A 27,363-nucleotide genomic window follows, 5' to 3' on the forward strand; every position below is an offset into this window, starting at 1 on the left:
ATCCTCCCACTCTCTTGTACCAATGCTGAATGCTGCAAACATGTCCTTGCTTTGCATTGATACTGTCATTTCCTTTTTCTCCCCTCCTGACTGAAGTCTTAGGTTTCTGTAGGAAACCCTTATGTTCCTTCTCCATCCATCAGCTCCATTTTTCTTACTTCTCCTTACTTCTCTCTCAAACCTCTCTCTTCTGCATTCTTAAAACATATCATCATAGGAATTGCCATATGGGGACAGACCAAAGGTCTGTTTGCTCTGAAAACCCTCTAAGACAGACAACTGACAGGGGTCTTTGAATTTCCAAGCTAGAGAGCTAAGGAAGGAAGAATCTTCACATACACTGTCACTCCATACCACACAGAGTCTCACCACATCTTCATACACTCCACAAACAGCAACATATTTTCATACATCTTACTTTTAAGACCCCTGAGGAAGATATGTTAATCGAAACACGGACCGAGTCGGGTCCTTGTTCCTTTGTCATTAAGGTGGACCATATTACAAAAACCACATGTTTATTGAGTGAAATAAAAACTTGGTACAAAGTACATCGTCTCTGCAATATTTTTCTTTGGATGTACTTGTATGTAAACCACTTTGAGTGTGGTTGTATAATTATAAAAAGGAAGTATACAAGTCCCAGTTCCTTCCCCTGTATCAGTTTACATGCCCCCATAATTTCCTGAAAATATACAGGATATAAATTTCTCTTGTAAGCAGATTTTAGACTTCAAATAGGACAGAGGGTAAAGCTGTGTTTCTTAAAGCTGCAAAAATCTCATCACTTTTGGCTTGCAAGCAATGTTTAATCTTATAGCTCTTATGGCCCATCTCACAGATATATCTTAAAGATGCAATATACAGCATCAGGATGGGGCCCCTATTCTACTACTCTCCATCAGGGCCTTCAGGTCCATCAAGTCCAATATCCTGTTTCCAACAGTAACCAAACCAGGTCACGCGTACCTGGCAAGATCCCAAGGAGAAAAACAGATTTTATTCTTATCATAGGAATAAGAAATGGATTTCTCTTTTAGGAAATTGTCCAAACCTTTTTTAAACCCTGCTAAGCTAACCACTTGTAAGTCCCCTGCTATTATCTTTAATCTTAGTCTCTACCCCACTCCTAATCCCTCTCTTACCTTTTCCTGCTATTAGGTCCTCTCCTGGCCTCCCACCACTGATATCTTCTAGCATTTCATCCTGCTGACAACAGGCAACTCTCCTTGCCACACGAACAACCTTCCACCCACCACTTAAGACATGCTTTCCCTCTCCTAGTCACTGTTAGCCTTATCCTACTTTGTGACATGCCCCTTGCCTTGTACTTAACCCCCTCATCTGACTCTGCATGCCATTTCTTAACTACCTTCCACACTACTGATACACCAGATGTACCCCTCTCCCCATGATTTTTTCACAACCACCCCTGCCCCTGATGCTTCCTTTACTTGGCCCTGACCCCATCCCCATCCCATGTCCCCTTTCTCCCATTACTAACCTCTACTCCCACTGCTACGAACCCACTTCCCCATATCTCCCTTTCCCACCACTGATAGCTTCAGTTTAAGAATATGACATACCACCATAAATTAAAAGCACAATTATAAAAATAATAAAAACAGCGACATATGAGGAAAATCATAGGCAAAACCAACCACCTCCCTCTGAAATGTACCTCTTTTTGCCTTGACCTCTCTTCCTTTCCAGAACCTCCCTCTCATGTCTCTGAACAGTCCTCACCCTCACCCTGATACCCATATCTTAGTGCATGCTTTACCCTTCAAACCTTCTGATTATCCTTTCTGTTGGTACTGATACTGAACATAAGTCACCTTGAGCTACTACAGTACTGAAAAAGGTATGAACTAAATATTAATAATGCCATGAACCTAGTCCTTCCTAATTATGTTTGTTCTTATTGCAAGGAACTTAGAATTGTATGGATAGTGTGGGGTAGCAAATGTTATAAATAAATACATTTTTTCACTGCCAACATCCTACTCGGAGCCCTGATATCACCATTTTTCTCCCTCCCTCTCATTGACTCTGCTAGTCCCATTTCCTGCTTGAGGCATGCAAACTGTACCCATCACTTCTAGCCTGAGTAACAGCCTCCAGTACTATTCCCAGCAGTGCATTCCTTCTTGACCCCATTATAACTGTCTTGTCTTCCTAGTCCTAAAGTGACCCTTCAGATGCCTCCTGACCCAGCATTCTTTCCCTCTCTGCCTCTGCTGCTAACACCTTTCAGCCCTGCACCCCTCCTCTATATCTCCCAAACCAGAAGCAGAGGATCATCATTTTACTTGGGAGGGCCAAATAAACTAAGCTCTGTCTCTCACCTGTGCCCCTATCCCCAAAATCTCATTGGTTATCAATAATGTTGGGGACAAAAATTGCTAGGGCCATGACCCCATTCAGTTGCCTGTGTCCAAACTCTCCCTCTCACAGATATCTATCAGTCTCAGTTCACCTCTTGTCCCATTTTACTTGCCAGCCTCAACCCCCTCATGCCACTGAAGCCTCCCAATCCTAAACCCCACCCCTCCATTCATCCTGTGGCATCTCCCAGCCCTGCTACCATGCTTTCACTCCTATTCACTTCCATGTCTTGCTCTCTTCTCACCCCCTATCATTGCTGAAGCCCTCTCCTCTTTTCCCCTGCAATTTCTCATCCCACCCACCTTCTACTGTGGCTCTTCTACATCCTCACTTTAATTCCTCATTCCAAAATGAGATGGCTAGAAGAAGATGAGCATAAGAAACAGGTTGTAATGAACACAAGATGACATTCCTTACTATTATAAAAAATAGACTATGATTGATGATGTTCACATGTTTGCCCAATTTGTACATTTTGAATCAAGTTCCATTTTAAACATTTAGAACCAAGGCCATTTGCCTTCATAGCATTTTGTGACAAGCAGCTTTAATCGTTTTATTTTGCTTTCTGAAAAATGCGAGGCAGCTTATTTTACCCACCTGAATCTCATTTGGCAACAACTCATATATTTTCTCTGTTGTATTACATAAGGCATTCCAGCAGTACTGGGGGGGACTGGGAAACTTCAGGCCTTGGCTCACTCCTTCCAAGATGCTCAGACACAGCTCTTGGTTTTTTAGCCTGCTCTTGGCTTCAAAGTGCTGCACCATAAAAACTTCTGCAAACATCTGTAGCTTGTCTTCTGAGACATGTTTCATCCACAATAGCATTGAAGTGAATAGGTGCTTTCTGGTTCTTAACTGTGTGTCAAATTACACAGAAAGGTAAATTTTATATACATGTGGAGCTTTATTTGATGACACCCTTTCAGAAATACTTGATTCTTATAGCACAGTGAACCAAATTTCACAATGTCATTGTATTTGCACTTACATTTGTTATATCTCTATTCATTCCCTCTTACACACCACACCACCCAGATAGATGAACTCCATGCTCCTTCCCTATTCATATGTTCTTATCTCTTTCTTTTCCCACATGATTTTTGACCCCTTCCTCTAGGTGGCAGGAAAAGTAACATTTCTTACATTGTTTTGCCTGCTCCTCCACCATTCATTTCATTCCATGTTTGAACACATGATGCCAATAGGTCTGCTTTGATTATAGGACTCCAGATATTTAAATTTCAAAGCAAAACCAGAGGCTTTGGAGACTGCCATGGCATGAAGCACTGCTCTCCTCTGGCAGAACAGGACAGGTACCTGTAATGGGGCTGTCATGTGAACTCTGATATGGTACACATCGTAACCACACCATCCCTTGTGTCTAATTTCTTGCTCTTTCTGTTCCTTCCCTCTCTCCCTCTCCTCTGTTTTATTTCTTCCCCACCCCTCCCCATCCTCCACTCAGTCCAGCATATACACATCTGGACCCCTTCTTCTCTCCCTCTGGGTAATTCTATACCAGGGCCCGTCCCTGTCCCCTGTATGTCCCCTCCTTCTTCTTCTCGGTCTCACTTTCAGAATAGGCTCGCCGTTCCTACCCTCCCTCCATCTCGGCTTCCTGGTCTCTTCTGGCCCACCGGCACAAACCGCTGCCACCGCTGCTGCTCATTCATTCGCGTCTGCTTTCACCTGGTCTCCTCTTCAAAGCAGCCTGCTGAGGATCACCAGCCAGCTGTAGCGAACCTCGCAGGCCGCTTTCCACCTCAGTAGCACATTCCCTCTGAGGAGGTGGAGAGCGGCCTGTGAGGTTCGCTACAGCTGGCCAGTGATCCTCAGCAGGCTGCTTTGAAGAAGAGACCAGGTGAAGGCAGACACGAATGAATGAGCAGCAGCGGTGGCAGCAGTTCGTGCCGGTGGACCAGAAGAGACCAGGAAGTCGGGATGGAGAGAGGGTAGGAATGGTGGGCCTATTCTGAAAGTGAGACCGGGAAGAAGAAGACTCATGGGTGATATGCTAGAGGTCTATAAAATAATACTGGTGAACAAAAAACAAAGTTTTTCTTTGCTACTGAGAACTTAAGAAGTGTTCTTAGTTAATTTAATGATGCTGATTTCAGATCGGCACAATATTGCGAGTATGAACAGTGTACCACCAAACTTGTGTTAAGGAGTCTACTCTGAAAACAAACTCCAAGACAATAAGGAGACATGTTACACTTCTCCCTCCGTATTCGTGGTTTTAGCATTTACGGTTTTGATTATTCATGGTTTTTAGCTTGCTGGCTCCTCCCCCCAAATTACATCAGCTTGCATAGAAAAATCACTGATTCCAAGCGTTTACAGAGAAAATCGCTGATTCCCAGCACTTTGTTCACCATGTTTTGCCTCTCTTTCAGAAACAGGCTATGTCTCCCACCATGTTATTTGCAGTTTTACCATATTCACGATGGTTTTTAATAGAAAACAGCAAACAACATATAAAAAAGTTATTTGCGGTTTTTCAGTATTTGCGGTTCTGTTAATCCCCTATCCCAGCGAATACGGAGGGAGAAGTATATAGCATATATTTACGCCTCTCTTAACTCACAGAAAAGTGATGTCAGCATGTTCAGAAATGTTTGAGACACTTGCTTTTACACTTGTACTGTACATTTGTCTCTCTTTGCAAGAACCAACAATAGTCTCCCATCATACTGTGGGCAGTTAAAGTCTTAGGCCAGGAGCATATTGGTTTATGAATAGTAGAGTCTTCACTGCTTTTCACCCACCTTTTTGATATAGCTTTCAATCCTTAACCCTGCTCCTCTGCCCTCCAACCCAGACTGTTAAATAACCATTCCCCTTAACTGTATCCATGACATCCTGTTTGTCTGTCTTGCCTGTTTAGATTGTAAGCTCTGTTGACTTACTCTTTGTAACTGCAGCACTGCGTGCGTCTGGTAGCGCTATAGAAATAATTAATAGCAGTAGATTGTCAATCACCCTTATAGCTGGAGGGAGTTGGTTCCACAGTTTAGGCACTCTGAGTATGAACTTTTCTAAGCCTTTTCTAAGTAGAGACAATTTGCTGGAGTGTTGCATAACGGCAATTCTTATGTTCTTATAAGGTGGTAGATGGGAAGGTTTCCCGCTATGTAGTAGGCGCATTAAAGGCTATCATCAGTTTGAAGATGGTTTGCTGTTGTATTAGAAGCCAGTGTATCTCCATTGTCTGACAATTCCATATACCCCCCTCCTGTAATCTCCCCTCATTAGACAATCATCAAAAGTTTCACCACCCCCCTGTTACGCATGGCTTGAATCAACACATCATTCTGCCGTTTTCTTTCTTGCCCCAGTATTATGGAATTCCTTACCATTGTCTATCTGTAGTGAAACTTTATTTAAAAAATTTTCAAAAACACTGTAAAACCGCGTTATTTGGTCAGGCATTTTTGAACTGAAAGGAAAATCATGAGGGATTTGATTGTAACCAGTCCTATCATCTCTTCTCCTTTGTTTTATGTATTTGTTTAATGAGTGTACTTGGGAATGATTAATTCTGTCCCATTCCAAATTGTAGTTCTTTCCTATTACCTATTTTTTAATAGACTGTAAATCGCTTTACTCTATATATGTAGTTAAAGGTGGTATAAAAAGTTCTCATTAAATACATACTCCCACCTTTTAAGAAATAGAAAATAAATAAATTTGAATCTCAAAAGCTAGAAAAACATGCAATGAGGACTTAAGAGAAGCATGACTTGCAACTAGTTGGCAGAATGAAAAAATAGAAACTGAGGGGGCTCACGTAGGGACAAATTCCATGGAACTTCCAGAAATGCTCAGAAAACTGTTTTAAAGGTTTCGGTCAGATGATCTTAAGCAAATAGATAAATGTGAATAACTAGAGACTTCTGTATTAAAAACAGAGAAAACAGGTGTAGTAAGTTATAAACAATAAACCTTCACAAAAGTCCACCACAATTATAAATACTGTCTGTGGCAATCTGAATTTGGTTAAGGATGCTGTAAGGCATGGGCACAATACCCACATACAAGTGGGCAAGAAAGCCTTTATTATTCAGTAGTGATCTGCATTCATTTTGAAATAAATGGTAAAATGTGATTTGAAAAAAGGTCTATTTTGGGCGGAGGGTTGGAATGGGAGACTAGAATGGATAGGGGGGAGGTTTCTTTTTTCCTCCAAAGATTACAGTGTTTGGAATGTTGCCCTGTTGATGTGTATATTGTTTCTGTTCTTTTGTTGTAAAAAAAAAAAATTCAATAAAAAGACTACTTTAAAAGTCTATTTTCAGTTGTTTCAAATGAAATGAACTAAAATCGTTCCCATAGGAAACAAAACCCATTCATTATTATTTAATTTGTTACCATTATAATCTAATAGAAGTTTAAAGTAGAGAATGACACGGGGAAAAATTCTGTCCCCGTCACCGCCCCGTCCCTGGACCACCATCCTCTGCACTGCCCCGTCCCCGCTGTCCCTTTCACCGCCCTGTCCCCGTCTCTGCCATCCCCTTCACTGCCCCGCTGTCTCTTTCACCGCCCCGGCCCCGTTCCCGTCTTCAGCGTCTTCTCCTCTCTATCCCCCCACTCCTCAGCACCCTTCACACGGTCCAGCAGCTCCCTCCCGCCGGCCAGCCGTGCATTCCCTCCTTTTCCCTTATTTTTTCTTCTTAAAATGGCGATTTCTATAAGGCTACGAGATGTATTACAGCCGGAGCCTTGAAGTTGCGTCGGGTTGCCTGCTAGAAGTCTCCTCCGATGCAACTGGAAACAGGAAGTTGCGTCAGAGGAGACTTTTACCAGCTGGCAATGCAACGCGACTTCAAGGCTCCGGCTGTAATACAGCTCGTAGCCTTATAGAAATTGCCATTTTAAGAAGAAAAGGTAAGGGAAAAGGAGGGAGGGAGTTACATAGACGGCCGGCGGGAGAGAGTGGGCTGCCGGCTCGAATGCTCGGTCACCGCGCGTTCAAGATTGTTCACCGCTCCATGGGGCGGTGAATGGCCTTGTCCCCGAACTTGCGGTGACCATTTTTTTGGTCACCGTTTTGGTGGGTTACCGAGGCTAAAAGTGGCTAGCCGCGGGTAACCGCCACCGTGTCATTCTCTAGTTTAAAGTTCCTACTGACTCTTGTGGCTCCTGGGCAGTTTCTGGTCACCTTCTGTATGCTTTTCTTGGGGGGGGGGGGAAGGGGGTTGCACTTTGGGGTTTGGAGGATTGGGCTGGCATGGACTGGGAAGTGGGTGGGTTTTCTCTCCAGTCAACACTCTGTATTATTGGATACTGGTTTGACTGCCTTTACTGTATTTACTGTTTTTGTTATGAAACAATAAAAACATTTGAACAAAGTTCCTACTGACTTCAGTGGAAGTCAATGGGAAGTTTACAAAAAAAAAAAAATCAGCACAGGAATGCTAAAGTTGGGGAACAATAAGTTTCAGGGTAGCTGTCATTTCTTTTTTAACAGATGGGATGGTTCAAGGGCACCAAGGAGGATACTTTTCTGAACCAGTGACTGTTTCATTGAGGGAGGAGGGGAGAGAAAGCAGGTAATTAAATTGGGGGCTTTCTGGTTCATTGCCTACCTGGACTAAGCCTGTCTTGGCTAAGGGTGCTCAGGCATCATGGGGCATTTATATCTCTCATGTGTCTTGTGGTGCTGCTGCCTCTGGTTTTAATGGATCCAGATGAACCAAATGAAAATTTAAAATGATACAAAAAGAAACCAAGCCACAAACGTTTCTGTACAGATCCCTATTACTCAGCAGAGTCCTCTGACATCTCACCCTACCCCCATCCAAATGCACACAATAGAGCTATTCAATCCAGCATATAGGCCATGAAAATTAACTGGTGTAACAGTGTTGCTTACCATGTATACAGAATACCTAAACTAATACATACGCTGAGACTGTAGACCAGAGGTGGTACAACCCACATCCCCAGGAATACTGCAGCATTTTGGGATGACTGGGCCTGGGTTACTGCTAGTTCAATGCACAGCTGCTGGACTTCTTCTCCTATTAAAGAAATATCACTGTTACTATATCTTCTTCTTTTTCATTTTGGATTTAAATTTATTTATTCTTTCAAATATTGTAAAGAGATCATGTGGGAAATTTTAGAAATGGCGCCTAAGTAACAAATGCTGTTGAAAATGGCAACAAAGGTCACCATTAAAGCACTAACAGTGCCTAAATTCATGTTGGAATCAAACCTACGTAGGTGCTTATGGCCACCGAACACCAATATGGGCATGACTAACGGCAGAAGCGGTGTTAGGCGGCCTAAAGTCCCTACATAGGTGCAACTCATGACAAAAGATAGACACCGGAAACATAGACCTGGAAAACCTTGGCCTACATGTCCAGTGCCTATCTTTCACAGAGGCACAATTCTCTGAAGGGTGCCGTCGCGTGATTGACACTTTTTAGGCAGCTGCCAATATCGGAGCCCCATAGAGAATCCGGGCCCATGTACCATGGGCCTATCTCAATATAGGTGTGATTAAATGTAACACATGCCCAATATTTATATCTATAATGTATACATACTGTATATTCTCAATATGTCAATACAGTAAAATCTTGGACTGAAAGTAACTTGGTTTACAAGTGTTTTGCAAGACGAGCAAAACATTTTATTAAATTTTCATTTGATATACAAGCACTGGCTACTGCAATACAAGTACATACAGTATACACACATCACAACTGAGCCGATGGTTCTTCTCTCTCTGACGCTGCAGGACTGTAGTAACTGTTCTAAATGAGCGAAGTCTTGCAATACAAGTACGTATAGTATTTTGTATTAAAGTTTTTGAGTTGTGGAACGAATTGTCTGGGTTTCCATTATTTCTTATGGGGAAATTTGCTTTGGATTACAAGCATTCTTCTGGAACGAATTATGCTCGCAAACCAAGGTTTGACTATTTATTTTTAATTAATATCTTGGGGATTATATTATTAAATATGCACTCATAAAAATATATCAAAACAGTAGTGCCAAAGAATAATATACAATCAAACAAATCAAAATAAAAACCAAAAAGAAAAAATAGATAAAGCCATATAACATTATGGTGAAACGTAATGAATGTGCTCAGTACCCCCACATACACCGGTCATATGAAACGGAGACCAAAGGAATGGAGAACCATCACAGATGCATTCTGTTCTCCATTAAACCACTTGTTACATGCTTCAGTATCTCATAATATAGGAGAATGTGCAATAATAGAGCAAAGTAGCCAGCGGTTAGTTAATACAATAATAATAAAGAAAGCTAAGAAAGAATATGAAGAGAAACTTTCCAAAGAGGTCCACAGAGAACCACATCCTCACAGTGGTAAATGGGTAATGGTAAAATGCCTTTCTGTGTTACAACCAAAGTGGTTTACATAGCATATTCAATTCAAATTAATATAATTCATGAAACTGAAGATTTACCAAATTTCAATCTCATCAGAGGGGACAGAATGGAAGCCCAGTTTATGGGAGGATACTGATAGCTATTTCCAGCAACAGCAATAGGCTCCAAGGATACCTTGACCAAATGAGGAGGAACTGATTCAGGACCTACAAAGAAAACACACAATAAATAAAGCATAGGATATATATGTCATTATCAGTACAACCTAGGAGTACTGAAGGAAAAATTGCAAAGAGTAGACACAATAATATTTAAATAGTACCTTCAAGATTCTTTGCAATTCACAACAATACAACTGATACAGTTAGTCAAATTATTTTTTCAGTTCATTTTATTGACTAATTAATGTGCAATACAGTAAACACAGAAACATAACAGCAAATAAAGGTCAAATGGCCTATCCAGTCTGCCCATCCACAGTATCCATTATCGCCTCCTCTCCCTAAGAGATCTCACGTGCCTGTCCCATGCGTTCTTGAATTCAAACAGTCTGTCTCCGCCACCTCTACTGGGAGACTATTCCACAGATCTACCACTCTTTCAATAAAAAAGTACAATAAAAGAATCTATAATAATAAAACCCTAGAGCGCGCATGCGCTGTTGAAAGTCCGTGAGTCCTGGTGGCGTGAGGTGTGCTTCTGTGCCAGTCCTCACGGCGCCTGCGCTAGCTGGAGGCGCGTGTGCCAGCGACTCCTCCCTCCCGCTACCGGTCCTCTTCAAAGTGGCCTGCTGAGGTTCGCTAGCCGCTGTAGCGAACCTTGCAGGCCGCTCTCCAAAGGATCGGTGAAGAAAACTATAAGAAGGCGAAGGCGGGACAGAGGCTGCGATAGGCAGTGGCTGCTGCTACTCCTCCAGCCGCCTAGCTCCTCTCCGCTAGCCCCAGCCGGCAGCCCCCTCCACCCCGTCCTCTCTGCTCCAGTGGCCTGTGCAGGAGAAGGAGCGGATGATGCAAGGGGGTTGAAAAAGCGAAAGGTGGGACGGGAAGGGGAAAGGGAGGGGGAGGAAATCTAAAATGAAAAAAAACCCCAAACAACTTTATACAGGAAGAGGAGTCTCTAGCACCCGTTAATGTAACGGGCTTAAAGACTAGTCATATATAATATGGAACATGAAGGATCTCATCATATAAGAGAAACGCATTATATAAATAAGTTATATGAACAATAAACATACATTAACATATGTTGACTTACATTAAAAGCCCTCCCACCCATCCATTTTTCTCAAAGGTAATTATACCATATTTACTCATAAGTATTAAGAAATCACACACATTATACAGCATTTAAACATCTTTAACAAATTCCTTAACAGGTGCCCATATTGGTAGTATGGAATATTGCTACACCTTGGGTTTTGGCCAGTACTAATGACCTGGACTGGCCACCGTGAGAACGGGCTACTGGGCTTGATGGACCATTGGTCTGACCCAGTAAGGCTATTCTTATGTTCTTATGCAGCAATTTTTGATGTACATTAGCTTCATAGTGGTTAAGTAGTACATACCGTTTGCCACCAGAATTGATAATTTAACAAATGAAAACTTCCAAACGTAGTATACTTTGAAGAGCATGTGTTGCTTAGCATCCCTATGACCATTTAGCTTCCCATAGCATACATGTTGTATGCCGTTGTATGCGTTTGCTCCTGTAACTTTTGTCTCTCTGATCCTGTAACATTTTATTGTTTCTGTAACAAATGTATCTCTGTTCCTGAAAACTCTGTGCATGTATCCTTGTAACTCGTTCTGGACTCCTGGGGAAGACGGGCTATAAAACTAAATAAATACAGCTATTAGCTCACATTCATCATCAGTAATGCTGAGTGTTGCATCAAATTTGTTTATTCACGGGGGTTAGGGGCAGAGCCAACCCGCAAATATTGAAAATTCACGAATAACTTTTGGGCCGACTCTGACCCATCCCCGCCTCTCTCCCGCATCCTGGATCTTACCTGATGGTCTAGCGGTCTTTTGGGGAAGGATTGATCTTCCTACGCTCCTGCCCCACGCAGATCACTCATCCAAAATGGCTGCCGTGAGTTCCTGTAGTCTCTCGAGACTACGATGGGAACTTATGGCAGCCATTTTGGAAGAGTGATCTGCAAGGGGCAGGAGCGTAGGAAGATCACTCCTGCCCGGAAAGACCACGACTACCAGGTAAGGTCTGGGGAGGTAGAGGAGGTGGAAAGGAGGTGGGAGTGATTCCGGAAATAGGAAATTGTGAATAATCAAAATTGCGAGTCCTAAAATCGCAAATCGGGAGGAGGAAGTGTATACTCGTATAAGTTAATGAGCCATCTTTATTGGTCAGCAATTGAATCTTATTCCATACTTTCTTCCAGAACTCATGTACATATGGACACCAGAATAACATATGATCAAACGTTCCATTAGAATTATTACAGAACCAGCACCGATTTGATATAGAGTCTGATACAAGTAGAAAGTGCACGGTGTACAATGAAGAATTCTACTACTATCATCCATTCAGTTGTGTCTGACTCTTAGATACTCAGGCTAGTCCTCACCATGCTTCTTTGTTTTCCACAGCTTCTTTCAATTGCTTGGTGTTCATTTCCGTGTCATTCTTGATGGTATCCAACCAACGGGCCTTTGATTTCTCCTGATTCTTTTTACCATTGGCTATTCCGAGAAGCAACTCCTTTTCTAGTGAATTCACCCTCATCATGTGTCCAAAATAGGCCAGTTTCTGGCTGGTAATCTTGCCTTCCAGGGACAACTCTGGGTTTAAATGATTAAGAACATCTTTGTTGGTGATCCTAGCTGTCTATGGGATTTGTAGAAGTCTTCTCCAGCACCACAGCTGAAAGGTATCAATTTTTCTTCTATCTGCTTTCGTGAGTGTCCATGTCTCACAGCCATATGTTGTGATTGGGATCACAATGGCAGTGATTGATGCTGGTTGAGATGTCCTTGCACTTTCATATTTGGTCCATGCTCACCAAGGCTGCACACCCCAGTGCTAATTGATGCTTGATCTCTGCTGTTGAACCACCACTGTGATTAATAAAAACATGATGGCAGATAAAGGCCAAATGGTCCATCCAGTCTGCCCATCTACAGTAACCATTATCTCTTCCTTTCTCTAAGAGATTCCATGTACCTATCCCAAGCTTTCTTGAATTCAGACATAGTCTGTCTCCACCATCTCTTACAGGAGACTGTTCTATGCATCTAACATCCTTTCTGTAAAAAAGTATTTACTTAGATTACTCCTGAACTTCATCCTATGCCCTCTCATTTCAGAGCTTCCCTTCAAATGAAAGACTTGACTCATGCGCATTTATGTCACGTAGATATTTAAATGTCTCTATCATTTCTCTCCTCTCCTGCCTTTCCTCTAAAGTATACATATTGAGATCTTTAAGTCTGTCCCCATACGCCTTATGAGGAAGACCACGCACCATTTAAGTAGCCTTCCTCTGGACCGACTCCTTCCTTTTTATATCTTTTTGAAGGTGCAGTCTCCAGAATTGTGCACAATATTTTAAATGAGGTCTCACCAGTCTTATACAGGGGCATCAATACCTTCTTTTTCCTACTGGCCATACCTCTTCCTATGCACCTTAGCATCCTTCTAGCTTTCACTGTCATCTTTTCAACCTGTTTGGACACCTTAAGATCATCACATACATATAAGTTCTTCACCCCCTAAACTGTACCGTTCCTTTGGGTTTTTGCAGCCCAAATGCATGATCTTGCATTTCTTAGCATTAAATTTTAGCTGCCAAATTTCAGACCATTTTTCAAGTTTCTCTAGGTTTTTCTTCATGTTATTCACACCATCCGGTTGTCTACTCTATTGCAGATTTTAGTATCATCTGCAAAGAGGCAAATCTTATCTGACAGCCCTTCAGCAATATCGCTTATAAAAACGTTAAAAAGAACAAGCACAAGAACAGAACCTTGAGGCACACCATTGGTAACATCCCTTTCCTCAGAGCGATCTTCATTGACCACTATCTTGCCTTCCACTCAACCAGTTTCTGACCGAGCCCATCATATTGGGGCCCATCCCATGGGCACTCAATTTATTAGATGTTGGTGCTTTAACTTGCATAGTCTGACCCTGACTTTGGCTAAAGGAGTTGGTGATCAGATCCACACTCTACACCTGGTAGTGGTTTTGCTGAGAAAATTGATCCCTTCCATTTTTGCTGGCAGATGATGTAGTGAATTTGACAGTAGTCAATTTGGTAGCAATGCTGCTCATTTGGGGATGTCCAAGTGTAGAAGTGCCGCTTCAGCTGGGTGAAGGTGATTCTAAGCTTGTTCCCTTCCCCCTCCCACATTTTTTTTCTTCCCCCTTCCTTCTACTTCCTCTCTTTTTCTCTTCCCCTCCCCCTTTTTTCCTCCTGCCCTCTTTCCCTTATTTTTCTGTTAGACTTTTGTTCTCTTTTTCCCTTCCTCCTCTACCTTTTTCTTTTTGTTCTCTTTACCCTTCCTCCTTCACCTTTTTCCTTATATATTTTTTCTTTTTCCCATCCCCCTTTTTCCCTTCCCTCTTCTCTCCCCTTTTCTTTTTCTTGTTTTTCCAATTCCTTTTTTTCCTTTTATTCAAGCAATAACACATTATTACATTTGTAGTCAAAGTATTTCTCTCTTTTTCTTTGCCTTTTTCACAAGATTTTCCGAGTGACTTTGAATCTTCAGTTTCTTAATTACATGAGAAATTGTGATCGTGAGTTCAAAGGTATGTCTGATTTTTGGTCGTTTTTCATGATGTTGGTCACATATGTACATATTTATTCATTATCACATTGACAATATATTCATCATCACCGGGCCATGGTGCACTCTCACCTGGAGTACTGCATCCAGCACTAGTCGCCATACATAAAGAAGGACACGGTACTACTCGAAAGGGTCCAGATAAGAGCGACTAAGATGGTTAAGGGGTTGGAGGAGCTGCCGTACAGCGACAGATTAGAGAAACTGGGCCTCTTCTCCCTCGAACAGAGGAGATTGAGAGGGAACATCATTGAAACATTCAAGATACTGAAGGGGATAGACTTAGTAGATAAGGACAGGTTGTTCACCCTCTCCAAGGTAGGGAGAACAAGAGGGCACTCTTTAAAGTTGAAAGGGGATAGATTCCGTACAAAAGTAAGGAAGTTCTTCTTCACCCAGAGAGTGGTGGAAAACTGGAACACTCTCCCGGAGGCTGTCATAGGGGAAAACACCCTCCAGGGATTCAAGACAAAGTTAGACAAGTTCCTACTGAACAAGGACGTATGCTGGTAGGGCTAGTCTCAGTTAGGGCAGTGGTCTTTGACCAAAAGGGCCGCCGCGTGAGCAGACTGCTGGGCATGATGGACCACTGGTCTGACCCAACAGCGGCATCTCTTATGCTCTTATCAATACACTGTCCTCGCTTGGGTTTCAGGGCTCTTTTATTTCTTGGTTTTCTTCCTATCTTTCCCATCACACTTTTAGTGCATGCTCTTATGAATCCTCCTCCATCGCTATCCTGCTATCAGTCGATGTACTCTAAGGCTCTGTTTTGGGACCTCTTCTGTTTTGCATATACACTTATTCCCTTGGTGTTCTGATCTCATCACATGATTTTAAGGATCACCTCCATGCTGATGACTCACAGATTTACACTGTCACACCTGAAATTTTTACAGGAATCCAGGCCCGAGTCTCAGCCTGCCTGTCAGACATTGCTGCTTGGATGTCTTGCCACCATTTAAAACTGAACATGGCCAAGACTGAGCTTCTTATCTTTCCTCCTCTTCCCCCATTTTCTACTCCTGTGAATAACATTCTTATCCTCTCTGTCTCATCAGCTCCCAACCTTGGAGTTATCTATGACTCATCTCCTCTCCTTTGCTGCACAAATCCAACAGACTGCTAAAGCCTGTCGTTTCTTGCTCTATAGTATCATCAAAATTTAATCTTTTTTGTCTGATCACACTACCAAAACTCTTATTCACATTCTCATCACCTCTCGCCTAGACTACTGCAATCTGCTTCTCACAGGTCTTCCACTAAACCATATCTCTTCCCTTCTGTTCAAAATTCTGTTGCACGCCTTATATTCTATCACAGGCACTATGCTCACATCACCCCTCTTATCAAGGCACTCTATTGGTTCCCCATCTACTTCTGTACACAGTTCAAACTCCTGTTATTGACCTACAAATGAACTCACTCTGCAGGTCCTCAGTATCCCTCCTCTCTTATTTCTCTTTATAATCCTTCCCAGGAACTCCATTTATTGGGTAAGTCTCTCTTAATTATACTTTTTTCCTCTACTGCCAACTCCAGACTCTGCCCCTTCTATCTTGCTGCACCATATGCCTGGAACAGACTACCTGAGTAGGTATGCCGAGTTCTTTCTCTGGCAGTATTCAAATCCAGGCTAAAAGACAAGCAGCAGGCAGGGGTGGGGCAGGGTATTGTGGATAGGACAGGACTGGGGCAGGGTAGAGCATAGGTGAGCTGGGTGTCTTATATGGTAACCCTAGCTACTTAAACCATGAGGTATCTAAGTGCTTCTCCAGCAGCCAGTTGGCCTTGAAGATTTTAACTGGAAAAAAAGCTGGTGGGAAGTGGTGCACCAACTTTGCTAAAAATAAGTGGTGTTTTCCAAACTCTACCATAGGCTGGAAGACAGAGAGTCTTTCTCCCCTGTTCTGGAAGGCCCTCAGCAAAATTTTGCTTGGGGGAGGGCTTTTCATTTGAACTTATGCCACTGGAAGGAAGAGATTAAAGAACAGAGAAACAATATAGCAATATAAAGAAAAGAAAAAAGGGGAAAAGACATATCCTTGCAGTACACTAACATTTAGATTTATTTTAGCAGGAAGATCATGTCAGAAAATAACTCAACATAGAAGCCAATGATAGGCCAAATGTGCTATAATGTTCCAAGCACTTAATATCTCTGTTGCAGGCCTTAATGAATGGAATCAACTGCCATCACATTTAAGATTTTTTGCAGATAAAGTCACATTTAATTAAAAAACAACAACCCCAAAACCTTGTGAAAGGTCTCTTCTCAAAAGTGTTTAGGGAACAGGAACACTGTTGACTCTGTTTGAACAGCTGGAATATGTAAAATACTGTGACAGAATCATTTTGCAGGATAGAGGGGAGTGGGAACTAGGCAGTAATTTGGGTTAGAGACTGACATGGTGACAAAATTCATCACCGTTCCCGTCCCTGCGGATAACCGCGGGAAATAATCCCATGTCATTTTCTAGTGTCTATTTCAACCTCGGTCCTTCTACACCAGCATTCTTCAAAGCAAAGCTTGCGGGTCAGTGGTTGTGCCAAATTATACTCTGATTCTTCCCTCTCTCCTTAAAGAATGACATGAAGATGGTTTCCAGCGGTTATCCACGGGGACGGGAACGGTGATGAATTTTGTCACCGTGTCATTCTCTAATCTGGGTACAGTTTGTATATTATCCTGTCTGTATTTGAGATGACATTATTTTGTCTGATTTTATGTACATATTATGAATTATGTCTGATTTTATGTACATATTATGAATTATTAATGTTGATTTTGTAATACACCTTAGGTAAGGAGGGATACCCATAAATAAACCATTTCAATATCACTGTGAACTAGCAGCGAACCCCGAAAGGGCAAACTAGGCATTGATTTTTTGATCATCAGAAAGTTCAAAGCTGAACAGTGAGAAGACTCCTTTACTAAAATTGTGCATATATGAATCTGTCTCTCTGCTTTGAAGAAGATTGGCACAAAACATCAGGACTTATTTATTGCAGGATGACTTTAGAGAGATAATACAGATGTTTATCATATCATGTCAATAATTTGATTTATTATGCATTGTCTCATCAGGGTGTACACTGTTTGCAGCTTTTACAGACTGAAATGATGAGAGTTATCTTTGGGTAGTGAGATATGAACATATTACGTCTTAGTTAATTGGCCTGACTTACAAATGGAAAAATGTACAAAGTTTAAAATCTTAACACTGGTGTTTAAAGTGTTTAAAGAGACTGTGCCTCTATTTTCAACTGGTGTTCCATAAACATTGGCCAGTCAGACTGCTTCGGTCACAGACTATGGGATTCTTGAATGTACCTGGTGTAAAGGTATTTAGAAAAGCAGAATATTGTGTGCATGCCTTTATGTATACCATGCCTAGCATTTGGAATCCATTACCCACTTAGGAAGCTAGTTAGGGTATATTTGTTTCAGAAAGCATATGGTGTGGAGACTGTAATAGAATATTAGAACCTGTCTTTAAAATATCTTTTCTGTTTATCATGGGAAGGTTTTATTAGTTGGTGGCATATACAGGATGGTATTGTACAATTTTTTGTTGGTGTCTAGTTTTGTCTGTTTAATTGGCTTATCACTTATATGAAATTGTAAACCATAGAGAAGTGGTCTCAAACTCACAGCCGGGTGCCACATGCGGCCCGCCAGGCACTATTTTGAGGCCCTCAGTAAGTTTATCATAATCACAACAGTAAAATAAAACAATTTTTTGATCATATGTCTCTTTAGCTATAAATTACAATATTATTATTAAGACTTAGCCAAAAGGAAAGATTTATGAACTGTAAACTAAAGAGTTTTACCTCATGCAAAATTGTCATTTTTTTTAATAAGACATAAACTATTTTTTTCTGAGGCCCTCCAAGTCCCTACAAATCCAAAATGTGGCCCTGCAAAGGGTTTGAGTTTGAGACCGCTGCCATAGAGGAAGTATGATCCACAGTATATAAGAAGATAAAAAGAATGGAATTGTCCACAAGAGATTGATGCGCACTAAAATAGTGTCCACAAACTCATCTGTTGGTGTGTAAAGCCTTTATTCTTCCCATATCATCATGGTACAATCAATGATTCAATGACTCGACACGTACATGTTTCGGCCAACAGGCCTGCCTCAGGAGTCTTAAGAATCACAGAAAAAATGATGGAATGAATGGATTGCTGCATAAAAACTAGACGCTACCAATGTTCAAATGAAACCTAACAAAAACATGTAGAAACATCACAAGTCCAAAACCGAATCGTGGCGTCCATTCTTTTTATCTTTTGATATTTTTTGTGGTTTGTTGTTCCCCTGTTTTTGTGCTCCACAGTATATAAGACCATTTAAATCAATATATAAATAATGTGCCCTGGAATGCAGGCCCCTTTATTATGGTTTTGAATATATTGCAAAGTATGTATGTAAGCACATGTGGCGAGGAGACTGGGCAGCTCAGTGAACTGTTACAGATATTTGAGTCTTTCACCTAAAAGTTTCCAGCTGAAACTTACAGGGTCTTTTACTAAGGCCCGCTAGCCGATTTAGCGCAAGCTAAATGCTAATGTGCCCATAAAATATAATAGTCTATATTGGACTATGAAGTCAAACAGAGAACATTTCTTCTGAGTGAAGCTATAATATTAGTGTTGTAAGTAATTGCCACACTCACTATTTATATCAAAGAGATTTGTTCAATTCAAACTTGTTCAATTATTCAATAGTCGTTCACTTATCTATACTTCAAAGAGTGCTATAATTCATAAAGTTTATAGATTAATCTTTAAATTCATAGATTAATCTTTATGGTGACCTCAGTTGCTACACTCTAGCATCTTATTTCATGTAAAGCTAGAGCCATACCGTAGCCATAAAGATTAATCTATGAATTTAAAGATTAATCTATAAACTTTATGAATTATAGCATTCTTTGAAGTATGGATAAGTGAACAACTGTTGAATAATTGAACAAGTTTGAATTGAACAAATCTCTTTGATATAAATAGTGAGTGTGGCAATTACTTACAACACATAAAATATAATAAGCACGTTGGCATTTAGCGAGTGCTAAATCGGCTAGCGCACCTTAATAAAGACCCCCTTAGTTCTTATGTGCTATAAGGTGGTGCTCCCAGTCCCATTCTAGTGTACAGATGTCCATATCACTAACAACCACCACATCCAGCACTAAATGGCATCCTGATCTACTGTTTAAATAAATTGAGCAGTGTAGTTCAAAACAAAACAAAGCACTTATACTTCACCAAAACCATATTCCCAAATCCAGACTACTTGGAAGCTTTAAAATAATCAAAATTATTTAAGTAGTCAGGATTTGGAAACATAGTTTTTATGCCGATTTATTGTCCTCTAAGAAAAATGGGGAGACCCAATGATCCACCGATGAAAACAAAAACAAAAACTGTGGATACAGATGTTCTGGAGATAATTTATTACACACTGACATATAAAACCATGAAAATTCAATTAAAAAAGTACAATGATAAAAAATACTCTTAGCATTTTTTTGCTACTTCAGCTTGTCTGCGGCATTCTTTGTTCACATGTTTAAAGACAATGGACTGTTTTCAGTCCAATTCTTTATATGTGAGGTTGCAAACCATTGGACCCCTGAGGAAGGCGTGTTCGCCGAAACACGGACCGTGTAGGGTCCGGTTGGATTTTTATCACAGTATTTTTTATCATTGTACTTTTTAAATTGAATTTTCATGGTTTTATATGTCAGTATTTAATAAATTATCTCATCGGTGATTTATTGTCCACTTCCATACAACCCGATCAATCTTATACAACCTCATTTCCCATTTTCTTTGTTCCCCTGGAATTCATTTATGGTACCAAACAAATGTCAAATCAATCAAAATAATGTGATGTATTCAGAACCCCGAGTAAGAACTAATAGACAATACAAAGCACATATATGGAGAAGGATGTTTGTGATGCATGACAAGGATGAGGCATCCTGGTAACATTAATATAAGGATATGTTCTAAGCATCAATCTGTGCTATTTCCAGTTCCAACCAGCACAATGAAACTCATCATTTTATCAATAAAAATCAAAAATATGAAAGTAACCCCGTCTTACCTTTCTTTCCTGCATCAATAATAAAATCAATAATAGCACGAATCAGGCTCTTTTCTGACAAATAACCAAAGTCTGGAGGAACTATAAGACAGAAAATTATGCATGTAATATAAAATGTTCACTCAACCCAAAGATAGGTTACAATTTAATATTTAAATCTCATTCAAATAATAATAAAAAATATTTTCTTTATCTGATGTGCTCAGTGATAGTTTAGTGTGGCGCAGTGGTTAAAGCTACAGCCCCAGCACCTTGAGGTTGTGGGTTCAAACCCACGCTGCTCCTTGTGACTCTGGGCAAGTCACTTAATCCCTCCATTTGCCCCAGGTATGTTAGATGGATTGTGAGCCCGCCGGGACAGACAGGGAAAAATGCTCGAGCACCTGAATAAATTCATGTAAACCAATCTTAGCTCCCTTGGGAGAACAGTAAAGAAAATTGAATAAATAAATAAATATGTGCTAATGAATACACATAGAGGCCAAATGATATCCACCATCCTTGCACAAAACCTTGGGATATAAATATATGCTAACACAAGCTGGATACTTATGGTTTCTGATAACCAAACTCAAAAAATGTCTATAATTTCTGCATAAATAATTTCAATAATAATTTTAAAAAAACACATAAAAATTTCAAACACATAGAAAAGAGTTGGATTTGGTGATGATGACTTTCAGCCAAAGGTTAGAACATAAAAGGCTGTACATTAACCCTTTCAGGACCAAGGGACATATTTGTCCCATAACTTTAAAATCCTATAAAGTTTGATTGGGATAGTCTACAGTTCTAAATTTGATATGTACGGATTCCATATGATACTGCCTTTATGTAAACAAACTGGTTCCGACATTCATTCATTAGCGTCGTTGCCAGATTGACGAGAAGATTCACTTGCCACACTGTCCATAAGCCAGAAGTGTGATTTTTTTTAAAAAAAATAATGATATTTCACAAAAAAAATCAATTTTTTGGCATCTGCAAGCCCTTTTTACCATAAAAATGTCGTCAAAACCACAAAAATTGGCCTACGATCCTTATGGTCCTGAAAGGGTTAAATGCTATCTCAAGAGGTACCTACTGCATATTACACTTACTGCACACAGGGATGGGATGGACTAAACTTAACTCCTCTTCCTGATTCAGTGCCACACGATTAAAGTTCACCTCAAGACCATTATGTTATCCTGTAACAAGCACCAGCCAGTAGGCAGATCACGACCACCAGGACCCCTCAGGGAAATTAGGGAAGACACGTGGTCCTGTTCTGATCCCAGCATACCTCCACAGAACCGCAGCAGCCTGTGCTCTACCCCTTTGTGGACAAACCAGGGGAGAGATGGCTCCCAATCCCAGGCACCCGATCCAATCTGCAGGCTGTTTAGAGGGCGTATTGCAGTTTAACCTTACAGAGCACCCTCCAGAAGCAGACAAAATTTAAAATGTCTGCGATCTCCTGCCGAAGGATCACTCCCACAGAGTTGATCCGCAGCACTTGGTCAAACCCACAAAACAAATCAAATAAAGACTAGGAATTGAAAACAAATCACGAGCAGAAGAAGCTGCAGGAACAAACTGAACATGACAGGAAGTTACCAGACAGATAGCCTAGAGGGAAGGGAACATGTTTTATTAGCCCTGCAGCTGAGGCTAAAGAAGATACAAGATCCCACAAGTTCAGCCTCCAGAGGGATTGTACAAGAATAGAAGCCATTGGGAGAAAGAAAGAGACACAAATTCTTTGAATTGGATGAAAGAGCACATTTACTTACTGTAACAGGTGTTATCCAGGGACAACAGACAGATATTCTGAGCATATGGGTGACATCAACCACGGAGCCTCGATGTGGATAGCTTCACAAGCAGATTTGCTTGAAGAAAGTTTGGGACTGCCGCACCTCACATGCGCGAGTGCCTATCCACCCGACATAGGGCGTACGTCTCCTCAGTTCAGATAGCTAGCTAAGAAGCCAAACAGGGGAAATGGGTTGGTTATGAGAATATCTGCCTGTTGTCCCTGGATAACACCTGTTATAGTAAGTAACTGTGCTTTATCCCAGGACAAGCAGGCAGCATATTCTCAACCTATGGGTGACCTCCAAGCTAACCAGGCTGGGAGTGTTGGCAATTCAGGAGAATACATTTTGTAATACTGCCTGGCCAAAGTGGCCATCCCGTCTGGAAAAAGAATCCAGACAATAATGAGAGGTGAATGTATGAACCAAGGACCAAGTGACAGCTTTGCAGATTTCCTCAATAGGAGTAGATCTAAGGAAAGCTACAGATGCTGCCATGCTCTAACTTTATGGCCTGTGACTCGACCCAGTAGATGCAGTTCAGCCTGAGCATAGCAGAAAGAGATGCAAGCAGCCAACCAGTTGAAGATGGTTCTCTTGGAAACTGGATGTCCCAACTTGTTTGGATCGAAGGAGACGACCTTTGTGGCTTAGTCCTTTGTAAGTAGAAAGCCAAAGCACGCTTGCAGTCCAGAGTATGAAGAGCTGTTTCTCCAGGGTGAGAATGAGGCTTTGGAAAAAAATACTGGGAGTACAATGGATTGATTGAGATGAAATTCTGAAACAACTTTTGGTAAGAATTTAGGATGAGTACGATTCATGATGGAATACTGTGAAAGGTGGGTCCGCTACTAAAGCTTGTAGCTCACTGACTCTGCGAGCAGATGTGAGAGCAATGAGAAAAACTACTTTCCAAGTGAGATATTTCAGATGAGCCAAAGACATTAGTTCAAATAAAGGCTTCATCAATTTAGCAAGAACCACATTGAGATACCAAACCACTGGAGGCGGTTTGAGAGGTGGTTTGACATTGAAAAGTCCTTTCATAAATCTGGAAACCACAGGATGAGCAGATAAAGGTTTCCCCTCCAACAGCTGATGGAAAGCAGCAAATGGACTCTAATGAATGTTGATTTGAGGCCTGATTGAGATAAATGAAAAAGGCAATCCAGAACTGAAGACAAGGAAGTAGACTGAGGCTCCTTGTGATGAAGATTGCACCAAGCAGAAATCCTAGTCCATTTCTGGTTGTAACATTGCCTAGTGGTAGGCTTCCTGGAAGCCTCTAAAATGTTTTTGACAGATTGAGAGAACTGTAGGTTAGCAGTTACGTTGAAAGGTACCAAGCTGTCAGATGTAGAGACTGCAGGATGTGATGAAGTAGAGAACCCTGACTCTGTGTAAGCAGAGATGGAAAAACTGATAGAAGTAGTGGCTCCCTGCTGCTAAGTTAAAGTAGAAGGGAGAACCAAGGTTGTTTGGGCCACCGAGGAGCTATGAGAATCATGGTGGCATGTTCGTGTTTGAGTTTGACGAGTGTCTTGAGAATTAGAGGGAATGAAGGAAACGCATACAGGAATTTGCTCGTCCATTCCAGAAAAAAACCATCTGCCTCCAGGCGGTGAGGACAGTATATCCTGGCGGCAGTTTGTTGTTGTGGAGAGACGCAAAGAGATCTATTTGAGGGGTTTCCCACTGAGAAAAAAATGTATTGGAGAGGTGACAAATTGAGTGTCCATTCGTGAGGCTGTAGAAGATGACTCAATTTGTCTGCCAGAAAGTTTTTCTCTCCTTGAATGTAAACCGCTTTCAGAAAGATGTTGTGAAGAATTGCACAATTCCAAACCTGAGCTTCCTTGAAGAGGGGGAGGGATCATGTTCCTCCCTGCTTGTTGACATAGTACATGACTATTTATCTGTATGAATGAGGACTACTTGATCGTGAAGATGTTGAAAAGCTTTGAGAGCATTGAAAATCGCTCTGAGTTCCAACAGATTTATGTGGCTTCACCAATCTGTGCTGGACCAATGCCCTTGAGTACGGAGACCATCAAGATGAGCCCCCCAAGCGCAGGTCGAGAAATTTGTTGTGAGGAACTTCTGATGAGGGGGTGTTTGAAACAATAAACCTCTGGAAAGATTGGAAGAGAGCATCCACCAGCGGAGAGACTGCCTCAGTGAAGGAGTCACTGTAATGTGCTGAGAGAGTAGATTGAAAGCCTGCACCCACTGAGATGCCAGGGTCCACTGAGTAATTCTGAGGTGAAGTCTGGCAAAAGGAGTCACGTGAACTGTAGAGGCCATGTGACTTAGGAGAACCATCATGTGTCTTGCTGTGAGTGAAGTGAGGGATGAAACTTCGAGGCAAAGGTGAATGAGAGTATCCTGACGATGTTGAGGAAGGAATGTTCTGAGTTGCACAGTGTCCTGTACAGCTCCAATGAACTGTAGATTTTGAGAGGGTTGTAATTGGGATTTTGAAAAATTTATTTTGAACCCCAAATGTTGGAGGAACCAAATAGTTCATTGGGTCGCTACAATAACTCCCTGAGATGTTGAATCTTTGATGAGCCAGTCGTCCAAGTACAGGAAAACCTGGAGTCCACGGCTGTGCAGAGCTGCTGCCACTACTACTAGGCACTTGGTGAAAACTCTGGGAGATGATGCCAAGATGAAAGGTAGCACACTATTGAAAATGATGATTTCCCATCCGAAATCTGAGGAACTTGCTGGATGAATAGGAATGTGAGTGTAAGCTTCTTTGAGATCCAGAGAGCACAACCAATTGCTGTGATCCAGAAGGGGATACAAAGATGCTAGAGACAGCATCTGAAATTTTTCTCTGACAAGAAATTTGTTGAGATTTCCAAGATCCAATATAGGTGGCAGATCCCCCATCATAAGTCTCTGGTCCTTCTTCTGGTCCTCTTTCTTTCTCCTCCTGGCCCCCTCCTCTTTCTTTCTCTCTCCCCCGGCCCCCTCTTTATTTCTGCATTTCTTTCTCTCTCCCCCTGATCCCCCTCTTTATTTTTGCCTTTATTTCTCTCTCCCCCTGGCCCCCGCTTTATTTCTACCTTTCTTTCTCTCCTCCCGGTCCCCCTCTTTTTTTCTGCTTTTCTTTCTCTCTCCTCCTGGCCCCCCCTCTTTATTTCTGCCTTTCTTTCTCTCTCCCCCTGGCCCTCCTCTTTATTTCTGCCTTTCTTTCTCTCTCCCCCTGGCCCCCTCTTTATTTCTGCCTTTCTTTCTCTCACCCCCTGGCCCCCCTCTTTATTTCTGCCTTTCTTTCTCTCTCCCCCTGGCCCCCTCTTTATTTCTGCCTTTCTTTCTCTCCCCCCCTGGTCCCCCTCTTTATTTCTGCCTTTCTTTCTCTCTCCCCCTGGCCCCCCTCTTTATTTCTGACTTTCTTTTTCTCTCCTCCTGGCCCCCCTCTTTATTTCTGCCTTTCTTTCTCTCTCCCCCTGGCCCCCTCTTTATTTCTGCCTTTCTTTCTCTCTCCCCCTAGCCCCCACAAAGCCATCGTGCCGATTTCTCCACTTCCACAATTCTTTCCTTACCCCCACCCCCAAGCCAGCAGCCGATTTCTCCCTGCTCCTTCCCCGAGCTAGGCCCGAGACGTACAAGCATCGGGCCCAAAAGATTTCACTTCCTGCGTCAGTTCTAATGGGGAGGAAGTTGCCGGCCAGCCAGACAGCGATTGGCTGGCCCAGAATTTACCCTTCGACGTTAGAATTGACGCCGGAGGTGAAGCCTTGTGGGCCCGACGCTTTTTCCCCGCTCACAAGCCCGCCTGATCTTTTGTCTGCACCTACCAGTTGCCGGCCGGCCGGCCGGGTTAAGGAATGACGCTGCGGGGGAGCCGGTGCCGGGATACGGTGGTGAGCGGCAAAATAGGGAAGGTGGCCGGCTGTGCACCCCCTTGGGGCGTGCACCTGGGGTGGACCTCCCCCCCTTAGTACGCTACTGCAGGTATGTACATTTTTATTCCTATTTTTGTGGGGGTGCAATGGGGTCAGTGAACATGGGGTGAGTGTGTGTGGGTCTTTACCTGGTCTCTTTCAATACCTTTTGAGCACTTATACCCAATTTTAGATTGCCTAATTCACAAAGTATAAGTTCCGTCCAGGAAGTCTCATCAAACCTTCGATTATCGCTGCAGGACAACCAAGACGTCCACATCCGCTCACCTCCCACCCTAACCACTCCTCCAAAAATGCCCCTTTGAGCTCTGGATACACAGCGGGTTTCTGAGGCCTTAAAAAGTCCCTGGATACATCCCAAAACTCGTTTTGATTATTGGCATTTTGACGACCTGTCTTTTAGGTCATCCAAGTGCCGACTTGGGCGGGTTTTTGGACATATTTTTGTTTTGATGATTTATTTATTTAATTTTCTATACTGTTCTCCCAGGGGAGCTCAGAACGGTTTACGTGCATTTATTCAGGTACTCAAGCAGTTTTCCCTCTCTGACCCGGCGGGCTCACAATCTATCTAATGTACCTGGGGCAATAGGGGGATTAAGTGACTTGCCCAGGGTCACAAGGAGCAGCGTGGGTTTGAACCCACAACCTCAGGGTGCTGAGGCTGTAGCTTTAACCACTGTGCCACACTCTTCCTTCTGAAAGTATGGGGATCACATATGGAAAATAGCTGTATCCTAATGTGTAATGACTGGAACTGCCTCCTCCACTAAGGGTTTTTTATACTGAATCCATAGTATTCCCAAATTTGCTGTGCTTGTGAAGCAGTAAACTTGCCACAGGAGTTTAATCTAATTAGAAACATAGAAACATAGAAAGATGATGGCAGAAAAGGGCTATAGCCCACTCTACTGACCCACCCCATTAAGTCTGAGTG

General features: G+C 42.0%; 1 protein-coding gene across 3 annotated transcripts in view; it reads right to left on the bottom strand.

Annotated features, from left to right (window-relative positions):
- The window catches only part of FOCAD (focadhesin), a 471,722-nt gene that overhangs the window by 34,897 nt on the left and 409,462 nt on the right, over window positions 1–27,363 (bottom strand). For all 3 annotated transcript variants that reach the window (XM_033919504.1, XM_033919495.1, XM_033919513.1), the window contains 4 exons: window positions 20,711–20,791; window positions 9,849–9,977; window positions 8,305–8,420; window positions 2,989–3,249 (listed from right to left, as the gene is read on the bottom strand). In XM_033919504.1, the coding sequence (XP_033775395.1) occupies window positions 2,989–3,249; window positions 8,305–8,420; window positions 9,849–9,977; window positions 20,711–20,791 (587 nt within the window). The remainder of the gene's footprint in view (window positions 1–2,988; window positions 3,250–8,304; window positions 8,421–9,848; window positions 9,978–20,710; window positions 20,792–27,363) is intronic.

Source organism: Geotrypetes seraphini, chromosome 1 (assembly GCF_902459505.1).
Source record: "Geotrypetes seraphini chromosome 1, aGeoSer1.1, whole genome shotgun sequence".
Classification (NCBI taxonomy): domain Eukaryota; kingdom Metazoa; phylum Chordata; class Amphibia; order Gymnophiona; family Dermophiidae; genus Geotrypetes; species Geotrypetes seraphini.